The sequence below is a fragment of the Lepidochelys olivacea genome (assembly GCF_965140295.1).
Source record: "Lepidochelys olivacea isolate rLepOli2 genome assembly, chromosome: 15".
NCBI classification, from domain to species: domain Eukaryota; kingdom Metazoa; phylum Chordata; order Testudines; family Cheloniidae; genus Lepidochelys; species Lepidochelys olivacea.
Genome location: NC_140425.1, coordinates 24,493,629 through 24,506,002, shown reverse-complemented (window position 1 = coordinate 24,506,002; position 12,374 = coordinate 24,493,629). Strand labels below are relative to the sequence as shown.

Sequence of the window (12,374 nt, the reverse complement as noted above, 5' to 3'; positions counted from 1 at the left end):
TGGCGTGAGTTTGAGATGAGTCCATTGCTCACCCGTGGAGGAGCTATAAGTGAATTACGCAGATCATCCCGAGCAAGTGCCAATAAAACCTTTCTACTGTACCACATGTATTCCAGGATACTGTATGCCACACATTTTACAGAAAAAGATATTTTAGCAATGTTTTAGTGCTGCTAAAAATGCTGTGTTTTTATATCCCACCACCACTGAAGCCAGGCAGCTGTGCGTGACTCCAAGGACTAGAGAAATAATAGTCTGAGACTTTCAAAGCTCTTTAAAAAGAAGCGGTGTTCAAATCTCAGGGGTGTTTTTGCAAATCTCAGCCGTAAGTGATGTATCTTAGAAATCTCTCCACATTACCTAGAATATCTCTAATAAACAGAATAGTATTGGATTTTAAGGCTCATTATCTAGAGGCCATTTAAGACTAGATGTAAGTGCTGTAATTTCTTGGGAAAGTTTAGGTTCAGTTCCTTGCTCTGCCACAGACTTCCAATATGACCTTGGGCAAGTCAGTCAGCATCGCTGTGCCTCAGTTTCCCATCTGTGACATTGGGATAATAGCACTTCCCATGTGAGCATGAATACATGAAAGATTGTGAGGTGCTCAGATACTACAGAATGGAGACTATTTAAGTACCTTAGATTCTAGATCACTCCTGTCCAGAAGTCCCCGATTATACCATTGGACTGGTTGGACCTTTTTTTGTTGTGGTATTTACATCTGCTCACAGGCTATTTAGAGAGGTCTTCAGCCTTCTTGATCAGGGCAGCTCTCCTGTCATTATTGTGACTCAGAGCAGTTCTGAAGTTGTGCTAGAATTTGTTCTCTGTTTAACATACCTGAAAACTCTGGGATTGTCAATCATATATAAAGCTTTGTCATTTTCTAAGCATCAGACCTAGAAATGGTGAGAATAATACCTTCCAGGTACCATTAATCTAAGGCATAATGGCGTCTTTAACAGCTAAATGAACTCAGTAGCTCAGACGATCCAGGTGTCTTTGCATATAATCATGCCTTTAAATAAATTACAAGTTCAATCCATATGTATTCCTTTTGGGATGTTCCACAAGTGCATAAACCAGCCTTATTCTTATAAGCAATAAGATTTATTTAGTAGGAACTCGTTAAATGGGAATGAGCTGACCTTGAGTTATGAATTGCTACGCCTGTACATCTATCACATTATCCCACAAAATCACTGTTTAAATGCACGAAAGAAAGTATACCCAAGTCATACAAGAGTGTGAGTTTCTCTCTTTCAAGAGAGGAAGCCTTTATACTAAGTAAAGGTATTTAAAACATTAGCTAGTGTAAAGAGTTTCCTGACTAAGTTCTTACAAAGGAAAATTCACCATTGAAACAATAATTGGGATGGGAAAGGTTTTACTTTTAAAATAATCATACAAGCTTGGTGGTTGCTTGCTGAACAGTTTAGAAGGAAAGATGGTAATTAGGGAAGTCTAAAAGCTGGACTCCTGATCAGTTCATCATGGACTGTTGCTGAGCCTCAGAAGTGCCTGTGGTACACACACAAAAAAGTAGGGAAGATTGAAGCTACCATCTTGGTGAAGTCATACAAGTATCTGACGAGAGTCGGATTGAGTCGCACTTGACGTACAGGTGCTTGCCCTTTGTTAGAGGGAATAGGGGTAATTTGAAGCAAAGTACTGTGAAACATCACAGGAACACTATATGCAAGCCCCATATAAGTTAGTGTATAGTTATGGATGGAATGGAATAATTTCACTTCTCTGCAATGTCCTAGCCACCTCAACTGATCCCTTAACTCCTTGGTAATCTAGCAGATTCATTTCCTGCATTCTTTTTCCACGGATGTTTTTAATAATTTCTTGGAGATTTTTTTTATGTCTTTGACTATTTGCTCTTTAAATCTCCTTAGCCCTCCAGATTGTCACATTACATTTCATCTGCCATTGTTTATGCACCTTTCTGTTGGCTTTACTTAGGCTTTATTTCCATTCTCTGAAGGATGATACTAAACTGGGAGGAGTGGTAGATATGCTGGAGGGCAGGGATAGGATACAGAGGGACCTAGACAAATTGGAGGATTAGGCCAAAAGAAATCTGATGAGGTTCAATAAGGATAAGTGCAGGGTCCTGCACTTAGGACGGAAGAACCCAATGCACAGCTACAGACTAGGGACCGAATGGCAAGGCAGCAGTTCTGCGGAAAAGGACCTATGGGTGACAGTGGACGAGAAGGATATGAGTCAACAGTGTGCCCTTGTTGCCAAGAAGGCCAATGGCATTTTGGGATTTATAAGTAGGGGCATAGCGAGCAGATCGAGGGACGTGATCATCCCCCTCTATTCGACATTGGTGAGGCCTCATCTGGAGTACTGTGTCCAGTTTTGGGCCCCACACTACAAGAAGAATGTGGATAAATTGGAGAGAGTCCAGCGAAGGGCAACAAAAATGATTAGGGGTCTGGAACACATGAGTTATGAGGAGAGGCTGAGGGAACTGGGATTGTTTAGTCTGCAGAAGAGAAGAATGAGGGGGGATTTGATAGCTGCTTTCAACTACCTGAGAGGTGGTTCCAGAGAGGATGGTTCTAGACTATTCTCAGTGGTAGAAGAGGACAGGACAAGGAGTAAAGGTCTCAAGTTACAGTGGGGGAGGTTTAGGTTGGATATTAGGAAAAAAATTTTCACTAGGAGGGTGGTGAAACACTGGAATGCGTTACCTAGGGAGGTGGTAGAATCTCCTTCCTTAGAAGTTTTTACGGTCAGGCTTGACAAAGCCCTGGCTGGGATGATTTAATTGGGGATTGGTCCTGCTTTGAGCAGGGGGTTGGACTAGATGACCTCCTGAGGTCCCTTCGAACCCTGATATTCTATGATTCTAAGGATACGTCTAAGGCTTAAATAACCTCTTGACCTAATATGGTTAAATAGGAAGGTTCTTTTCTTGTCTTACGTTGACTCCAACTCTCATTTAAGGACTTTAAATTCAGTTTAATTGTGAACAGTTCATATAGTTATAATGATTCACAATGATACCATTGGGCTTGGCTCTGTTCTCACCTGCACCAGTTTTAGACTGGTATATCTTCATCTACTTCATTGTTGATACTCCTGGCTATACTAATGTACAAAAGAAGAGAATCGGACTCACTGTTAGGATCAATTCACATTTGCAAAATTATAAAAATATTCAGTTGAGTAAATATCTTTGCTTATATCATATATCTCATCCTGGATCAAGGTAAAGTAAGGAACTCTACCTCACTGTTCTTAACCTTGGTGGGAAGCACATTTTGAATCATTCTTGTTTGTATTGCGAAAAGTTTGTTGTATATTTGCATATAAATAACTACATTTTCCGGTAGCTAATATGATTCATTTGCCCTCCTCAATCACTGTAATATCTCTTCCCTTTCCCTCTTTTCATCTTTCCAGGAGTAACAGTTTATTCAGTGAAGTTGTGCAGATGAACTTCGAAATAGCCAGTTTCAGCAGTCTTTCCGGAACGCAGCCAATCACGTGGCAGGTGGAATACCCTCGGAAGGGGACAACGGACATAGCCCTCTCTGAAATCTTCATCTGCCAGAAGGACCTGATAGGAATAGTTCCACTAGCAATGGTAAGAGATTCTCTGGAAAGCATGGTGCTTGTCCCATCTTTAAATGACTGTCATTCTGTGAAGGTACGAAGCAGCCTTTGAGACTGATTGGCAAAGAGGTGGTCTCTGCCCACTAGATAATCCAGGAAGAATTCTTTTCCGAGATCAGTATGGCACTACTCCACCATGGTGTAATAATACTCTCCCTACGTGATGGAATCTCTGTTGGTATCAGTTGGATATCCTTTTTTGTATAGGAGCAGTAAGCACTCGCCAGAATCACACACGCATTTCATTGTGGGTGAAAATCATGCAATTTAGACTAACTGCCCACGCACACACACAAAAGTTGCTGCCCCTTTAAAATAAAAAAATCTGGCCCTTACTCTTTAAAGATTGAGTTCCCCTGTTTTAAACCATTCATTTACAGTTCTCTTTAGGCTACCAGTTGGTAACAGAGGGCAAAATATACTTGCTGGTCGCTTTTTAATTTTTCCATTAAGTGCTATAGGGTTTGATCATAAGAATGGCCATACTGGGTCAGACCAAAGGTCCATCTACTCCAGTGTCCTGTCTTCCAACAGTGGCCAGTGCCAGGTGCCCCAGAGGGAATGAACAGAACAGGTAATCATCAAGTGGTCCATCCCCTGTTGCCCATTCCCAGCTTCTGGCAAACAGAGGCTAGGGATGCTGACAACTCTTGGGGGCACTTACCACCTGCAACTCCTGTTAACAAATGGGAGTTCAAAGTGCTCAGTATTCAGGAGGATGAAGCCCCTACTAATTAGCTGGCTGTTCCCTAGCAGCGTAAAGCACTTCAGTTTTAGGGAGAGAACAGAAAGTATCTTTAAAAGAAAGAAAAGTCCCTTGGGCTGTTTAGAAAGTCACTGGAAAAGAGTCTATTCTGAACAAATTCTGCTTGAGTATCCTGCCTTTTCTGGGGAATTTTTTCCTCATGCTAATTTATTTAAAAAAAAAAAAAAGTCCTGCTCCCACTGAAGTCAATGTGTGTGTAAACTCCTTGAGCAGGAGCAGCCCCAATGATATTTAGGTGAAAACAAGATGTTTACCAAAATTAAAGGACCAGTGCAGACTTTAATACTGAAAGATACTTTCGGTTGATGGTTTTTGTTGGTGAAATTCTGGCCCTCTTTTATTTATTAAATTTTTACATGTTTTTTTCCTTTTGTCTGATAATATTGTCATGCACTAGATAACTGGGGAAGAATTATTTTTTGCAATCAGTATGGTAGTCCTCAACTTATATGCTATGTCAGTGAAACTCCTGCCGATATTCTTTGGAGATTTACTTACATAGATCCTGCTCCAAAGTTAATTGAAGTCAGTAGAGAGCTGTGTGCTTCAGAACTGGTCTGAGAGAGAAATGTTGCCTTTGATTACCTGTAGAGCTAAATATGGCAATAAATATTATGTCCTCAGTCCTATAAAGACTTAACAACATACTTAAGACAGCTTCTTCGGGTCAGATTCTGGCCTTAGGGAGATTCATTCAATGACTTCCAATGAAGCTACCTGTGTCTATCTTCTGGCAGAATTTACCCCCCCCCCTTCTATTTTCTTTAAGAATTCATTGGCTCCTTCTTTGTATTTCATGCCTGATCTATTTTTATACATGTTAAAATAGTCACTAATGCCTTTGCACTTGTAGGCAAGATGCAGATGGACGTGCACACGTCTCTGAGAGATTAAAATGCATCCTTTTATGTTGGTTTCTCTAGCAGCCTGAGTCGCAATTTAGCGAAACATGGGGTGCACAACGAATATGGGATGAGGCCCTGGATGTACCAGTGGTAGTACCATCAAGCATTATGGTTTTTGCAAGGGATTTAAAGGACAAAATTATACCTTAAAACCCTTCACTTTGCAAAGCTTCCTTGTGTGTGTCTGTTTCTCTACTGTACCTTGTGATAACGCTTGGCAGCAGCCATAACACATTGTGCTAATAGAATCTAGCTGGATGAGATGCCAATGCAAAATTGGCTTTGCTGGCGGGATATTAGGAGATAAAGGGAATTTTCAGTTTTCTGTTAGCTAACACTGCAGCTCCAGCCAGGACACTTTCTTCATTTAAACGTTCATTTCCAGCTGAGCTGATTAGCTGGCAATTCTCTTGTTCAGAGGGCGAGAGAGCGTGATGCTGTGTCTGCTGAGAAGTTGTACTTCACAGTCTCTCTCTCAGCTACAAACTGTAAAGCATCTCCCACATAAAAGGTAGGGCCTGGTGTTTTATGGCAAGTATTTTTCTTCAATAGTTTGGCGGGAAAATAGGAGAAATAAACAGACCAGATTGATTTCAACATGAATTGTGCCCAGATAGCAAAACTGCTTGTTTCAGAATTATGTTGTTGGAGGAAGGAACTTTAAGGAGGAATCTTTGCAGTTACAAACACAGAGGCAGTGTGGGCCAGTGCTTAGGACACCAGTCTGGGACTCAGGACATCTGGGTTCTGGTCCTGACTCTGCAACTGGCCTGCTGTGTGAGCTGGGAAAGTCTGTACCTTGGTTTCCCCTCCCACCCTTTGTCTGTCTTGTCTATTTAGATTATAAGGGCTGGGACTGTATCTTATTATGTGTTTCTACAGTGCCTAGCACAATCTCATTTGAGGCCTCTAGGCACAACCATAATTCAAATAATAAAGATAATACAAACAGTTAGTTCTTTTTAAAGGTGATTATGAGGTAGAGTAAAATAATATAAAATATATACATGGATTAAGAAGAGATGTTAAACGTATATCTATAGATGTATATCTAGAGAGAAACTTAATATGAGGACAGTCCCATCCATTAGCTGGGTAAAACTTGTGTTCCAGCTCTCTGGAGTAGCCAGCAGATTATGTTGGCATAAGATAATGGACAACAACATAAAAAACACCAGATGCAAAAAAGGAGGAAGGAAAAATAAATATCAGGAAGCAGGAAACGACAAATCTTTTGTTGGGATAAATATAACCCCAGGATCACGAAAGTGCAGCGTCTCTCATATGAGCTGTTCAAATGCTAGACTAAAACTTACGAAGCTGGCAAGATCACACATTCTTATTACCCTCTTTCTAATTATCTTAAAAATAGGAGAGAAGTGGGGAAAAAGACGAATTGTGGGGTTTTTTTTTTTTTTAAGGGATTAGAGCGATTGCAGTTCTGGTATAATGGAACCGAAGAGATTAAAGAATTGACATTGTCGGAAAGAACTGAACCTACAATACCCGCATAGCCGTGTAGGTCAGGGTTCAGTGGAGCAGGTGGTAGGAACACAGCAACTAAATAATCAATTTAACTTCCACCAGGAACCAACAGGGAAACTTGTAACAGCACCTCGTTACCCTGGGCCTGGTTAGCTAACGAGGTAACACGGACAAATAAATAGGAGCACTAAGAAGCTGGTGGTGCTAATGAACAAAAGAAACAAACGAAACTGTCAGGCTGGACATCCGTGAAACAAACCTGTCCCAGTGTTCCTAGTTCTTTCTATAAAGTAGCAAAGAAATGAGCTGTCCAGTTTTCTATGATGTATGTTCCAGAGTTGGGAAGTTAATAGCTCTGGTCAGCTTTTAAGGCCATTTTATCCGTCTGTTTTTCAGAGAGAAAATTAGCGAGCCTGAGTTTCCCTCGAGCCACCACCATAATTCACCGTGTGGTTATTCCATTTAGGATGAGGCATAGGGTGCGGGAGGGGTAAGAGTCATTCCTAACAAACTGCAGACAGGCCAGAAGCTCTGGAGACCTCATTCCCCAAATTTCTTTCCATACCTTGGGAGAGCAGAGGACAATCCAGAATGACCCACTGCTAACAGGAAACAATACGACCCAGCTCTTCTATAGCACTTGATCTTAAAGTGCTTTACAAAGGAGGTCAGTACCACTCTCCCCATTGTACAGATGGGGAAATGGAAGCACAGGGAGGTGAAGTGACTTGCCCCAGATCACCCAGTTGACAAGTGACTCTGAGCGCTCAATGTCCTCATTTTTGATACAGCTCTCCCTCGCTGAAATTCTGCTTTCAGTTCCACAGGTATCCCCATTGATTTTATTGGGATTTCTCCAGATGAGCACTGGTATAACGGAGAGAAAAATGGGTCACTTACTGCTGTTTTTTAAAGGTCTGGTAGAATTTTTCTAAAAAAAAGAAAAAAAAAGTTGATGAAAAGTGGACATTTTTGGTTACATTTCTGTTGCAGCTCTTAAGGCTTTCAATAAAAAACTCAAAGGCAGAAAAAAATGTTGAGGTTTGAAAATCGAAAAAGTTTGGCTTTTGATTTTCAAAAAACAAATGTGTTTTTGTTTTTTTAAATCTAGAAAAACAAAAATCTGTATTAAAAAATAAATTATTTTTTTCCACAGAAAGTACCTACCACCTTCCAACCAACTGTCTTTTTTTTCATGGTTTTTTACCCTCACTCATCAAGACTGTATACTAAAATTACCACGGGGGGGGCATTGTATCAAAGGGCATCCGGAATCGGCCTCTGCACTACCAAAAGCTCAAATTTGCCACTTGGAAAATAACTCGTCATGTTGTTTCAGTATCGGTGCACGTTCATTTTTCATTCTGGGACATCTGATGTTGACGAGGGTGTATGTGCCTCTCACAAAGTGTAAGATAAGAAACAGTGGGGATAGGTTTCCTTCATGGGCAGGGAGGGTAGCGAAAGCCTTATAAAATTCATTAGAGAATAGGATGCATGAAGGAGAGAGAGAGAGAAGAGAAAAAGATTTCCCCTATCAAAATACAGAATATGCAGCACAATTTACAGAAAAGAACAATCTTGCAAAGATTTAACTCTCTGCTATAGAACTGTTGCCTGAGAACAGTTGTGTTCTGTTTAAAGCCGTTCTGATTTGTTGTTACTTGTTCCTGGATCAATTAGAAAAGTGTCTTCACAGGAGCTTGATTAATTGTCTGCTAAGCTGCTTTTGAAAACCTCTTCAATTAATCACAACTAACCTTAGAGCTTGCCAATTAAGGTGTACTAAGGGCTTGGCTACACTTGCACTTTATACCACAATAAAGCCGCCCAGAGCGCTCTACCTCACTCCCCGTCCACACTGGCAAGGCACGTAGAGCGCTCTGACTCCCTGGCTGGAGCGCTCCTGGTTCTCCACCTCAGCGAGAGGGATAACGGCTGTTGTGTATTGGCTGAGACGCCCCAGGGTCAGTGTGAACGAGGAGTTAAGTTATTGCACTGTGACTGACCTCCGGAAACGTCCTATAATCCTCTTAAGCCAAGTGGTCACTCTTCCCTTTGTTGGGAAATCGCGGTAGGGCCATTTCAAAGCTCCGTTTCAGACATCGGCTGCTTATCTGATCGGACAAACATTTACCGTTTGCAGTGAGTGAGTGAGAGCCAGGGGGCATCGGAAAAGCACTTTGCAGTCACTTGAACGCTGGGATAACTGCCCATAATGCACCACTCCCAATGCTGCTGCAAATGTGGCCACGCCAGTGTGCTTGAAGCGGTCAATGTGGACAGACTGCAGCACTTTCCCTAGTGCACTCTCCGAAGGCTGGTTTAACCCAAAGCTCTCTACAGCTGCAAGCGTAGCCATCACCTGAGTTGCACAGCTTACGTTCCACAGCCTCCTCAAATTTCTACCCTATCATGAGCAAATGAAGCCAGCTGTGTTGATTTTTGCCAACTAACGAGATAAACAAAAAACCTCCAACTCATTCACTTTTGTGGCACGTGCATACACATACACACCCAAACACACAATCCCATTTCATTGTGAAGCCTCAACATTTATGTGCAGTTCAACACCAGGCCAAGAGATAGAAACTTGTACAAGAGACTTTTGTTCATGGGAGAACTCCAACTGATAAACTGTTGTATTTAAGAAGCATTTCTCCTACTAAGAATTCACTGTGGGACAGGTCCATCAGCAGAACTTGTTGACTGCTCATTTGATACCCAAACCAATAAAGTAACATCAGCATTGTAGCAGACCTATTTCCTGTAGGATAGTTCACCAGTTCCTGTAGAAAATTCACCTTGAATTCACAGAAAGGCCAGTGCAAGACTTTCTGAACCCCATGCAAGTGGCACAGAAGGGCTGCAGCTAGCAAAGCAGCCCAAAAATAGAATAGTGGCAATGGAGCACCCTGACTTTGAGTCAGGGAGATGAAATCCTTCTCTATATTTCACCTGCATAAAATCCGGCTATTCAAAGTGGCGAAGGCACCAGCTGGATGTCAGAAGCACTGGGTTCTATGCTGGCTCTGCTCCAGGCTCCTTGTGTCATCTTAGGCAGTCATGTAACTTCCTAGTCCTTTACATATTTCCATCTGTAAAATGGGGATGATGCCAGACTTGCAGTGGGTCCATGTGTGTTTGTAACCTGGGATGGGATGTGCTATGCACATGCAGAGAATTATTATATTTTTCTATTTTGATTTATTTTTGCTGCATCCTGTGAGCCACTGATTAACTCCAGCTCAAGGGATTATGCTTTTGTGTCACGGAAAACCAGCCTCTGGGTAGCAGTAATGCATAGCTGAGGTTCTTTTTTGCTTAGCATTACTCAGTATAGCTCCACACATACTGTGTGTTCCATGATCCTACTTTGTTTCATTGGGAGATATGCTGTTCATGCATACCTGCATTTGCCTTTGTAATTGAGTATATAGGAGGTTGAGGTATTCCCATCATTGGAGGTTTTTAAGAGCAGGTTGGACAAGCACCTGTCAGGGATGGTCTGGGTTTACTTAGCCCTGCCTCAGCACAGGAGGTGGACTAGATGAGCTCTCTCTGTCTTCCCAGCCCTACATTTCTATGATTCTATATTGAAGGCTCTCTCATGAGAGTGGTGGCCATACATTCAGAAACCAGAGCTGCAAACCTTTGCCCAATCTAAAAACATGCTTTGCAATTTTCATGCATGTTTAACTTTTTTCATCAGAAAGCACAGGTCAGCAGGAATCTGTAGCCCACAAATTAAATGAATTCATCCCCAGGTTGGTCTCTAGTGGATAACAGTCTCATCACAAAGGAGCCACACAAACCTATGACTTCATACTGTGAGGTCCTCCCTCCTTTCATAGATCTCCAAGCCAGAAGGACGTCTCCTTCCCATTAGCCACAAAGAAATGAATGAAGAAGAGTCCAGGTGATATGAGGAGCCACACAGTTCAGGAGTTCTTCGGGATATCTGAAGATATCTAAACAAATTCATTTTCTAATTTACTGCAGACAAATGAACCAACAAATATGTGCCATGTTGAACTTTTCTTCAACTGAACAAATATTTTCCCAATTGAGTGGAATGACGAATGATGCAAAACATACATTTCGATTTGAAGGAAATATATTTGATGTAAAAAATTTATCTTGGCTATTTTGTAACAGGATATATATTTTTAAAGTGAAGTTACGTTGTAACTGGAACTGGGTAAATTAAATGTGAAGGGCCAAATTCTGTAACCTACCCATCCCACCTTTGGGCTGGCGGTGTGGGTTGAACTTGGGACCTCCAGTAGTTAAAAGCTCCTGAGCTTTTTACCAGTTAAACTACAAAAGTAAGTCTTTTAGGAGAGAGCAGTAACAGATTCTTAAACCTATCATGTGATTGTGCCTACAGAGAGGGACTAAATTGAGGTTAAGACCCACATCACTTACGCACCTGCAACCCCATTTAAAACGGTGGCATTGCATTGGTCTAAGTGAGGCCAGAATTTGCTTGCTTACGCTCTAGATTTACACTGACACAATTTCCACTAAAGACAGTAGCATTGCTCTAATTTTATACCAGAGTAACTGAGATCAGATTCTGACCCAAATGATCTGCTTGTGAATTGTCCATGTCAAATACAGCATTGAAAGCTGTTTCAATTAAAGATGCTGTCCACTGTCAGTCACTGTTGATTTGTTCCATTTGTTCCAAGTAGGGTCCTTTGTTACCTACCCTACAGAAAACAAAAGCAACAAAAGGATAAGATGTGTGCATTGATCCCAAATTGATCAGAAGCCACAGACAAAAGTGAAAAGAATTCAAAATGGCTCAGTTTGACTGGCTCTTTGTTAATGTATCCTAGCTGTTATAGCCAGTAATTGAACTTTTGCCTCTAGCCTGTGTTTTCTTTCTCTTTAGTACAATCATATTCAGTTCTTCCTTTTGCGGGGAATAAGGATGGATCAATAAAGCTATCCCAGATGGTTGGGGTTCATTTTTCCGTTGGATCAGGTTGCATGCCATTTTCCATGCAGCACAACAATATATATGATTTTCCTTTTTTTGGCCACCCCATCTCCTGACAGCCTCTATTGAATGGATTACTTTGGGATTTTCTAAGAGGCAAGCAGAGATGCGGTCAGCAGGCTTCCAGATGTATAAAGTATTCTATGTGTAAAGTATGCTATTTAGGGAACTCTTGGTTTTCCTTGCCAATTTTTCTGTTGTATTAGAGAGGGATTGATGAGAGACTTAGGATATGTGCTTCTCTGCCTTGACAAGTGGGAGCTCCAGTAACAAATGGTGAAGCAGCTAAAGTGTCCATTGAGATTTTCAGTGACTTTATTATTTATTGTTTGTATTACTATAGTGCCTAGGAATGCCAGTCAAGGATCAGGGCTCCATTGTGCTAGGCACTGTACAGACAAATAACAAAAAAGACCATCCCTGCCCCAGAGAGGTCAAATCTACAGTGTCAGACTGGCATGAAATATGATGTGGTGTTTTAGCAAGTTCAACATTCCTGTTATTTGGAGATCTGTTTTTTTCCTTGCCACTTTTAGGTTATCTTGATCTCACTCTCAACTGACATCCC

At 41.4% G+C, this 12,374-nt stretch overlaps 1 protein-coding gene across 1 annotated transcript in view; it reads left to right on the top strand.

Annotated features, from left to right (window-relative positions):
• The window catches only part of TMEM132C (transmembrane protein 132C), a 298,136-nt gene that overhangs the window by 216,099 nt on the left and 69,663 nt on the right, over nt 1-12,374 (top strand). The window contains exon 4 of the mRNA XM_084648976.1: nt 3,430-3,613. Within this exon, the coding sequence (XP_084505102.1) occupies nt 3,430-3,613 (184 nt within the window). The remainder of the gene's footprint in view (nt 1-3,429; nt 3,614-12,374) is intronic.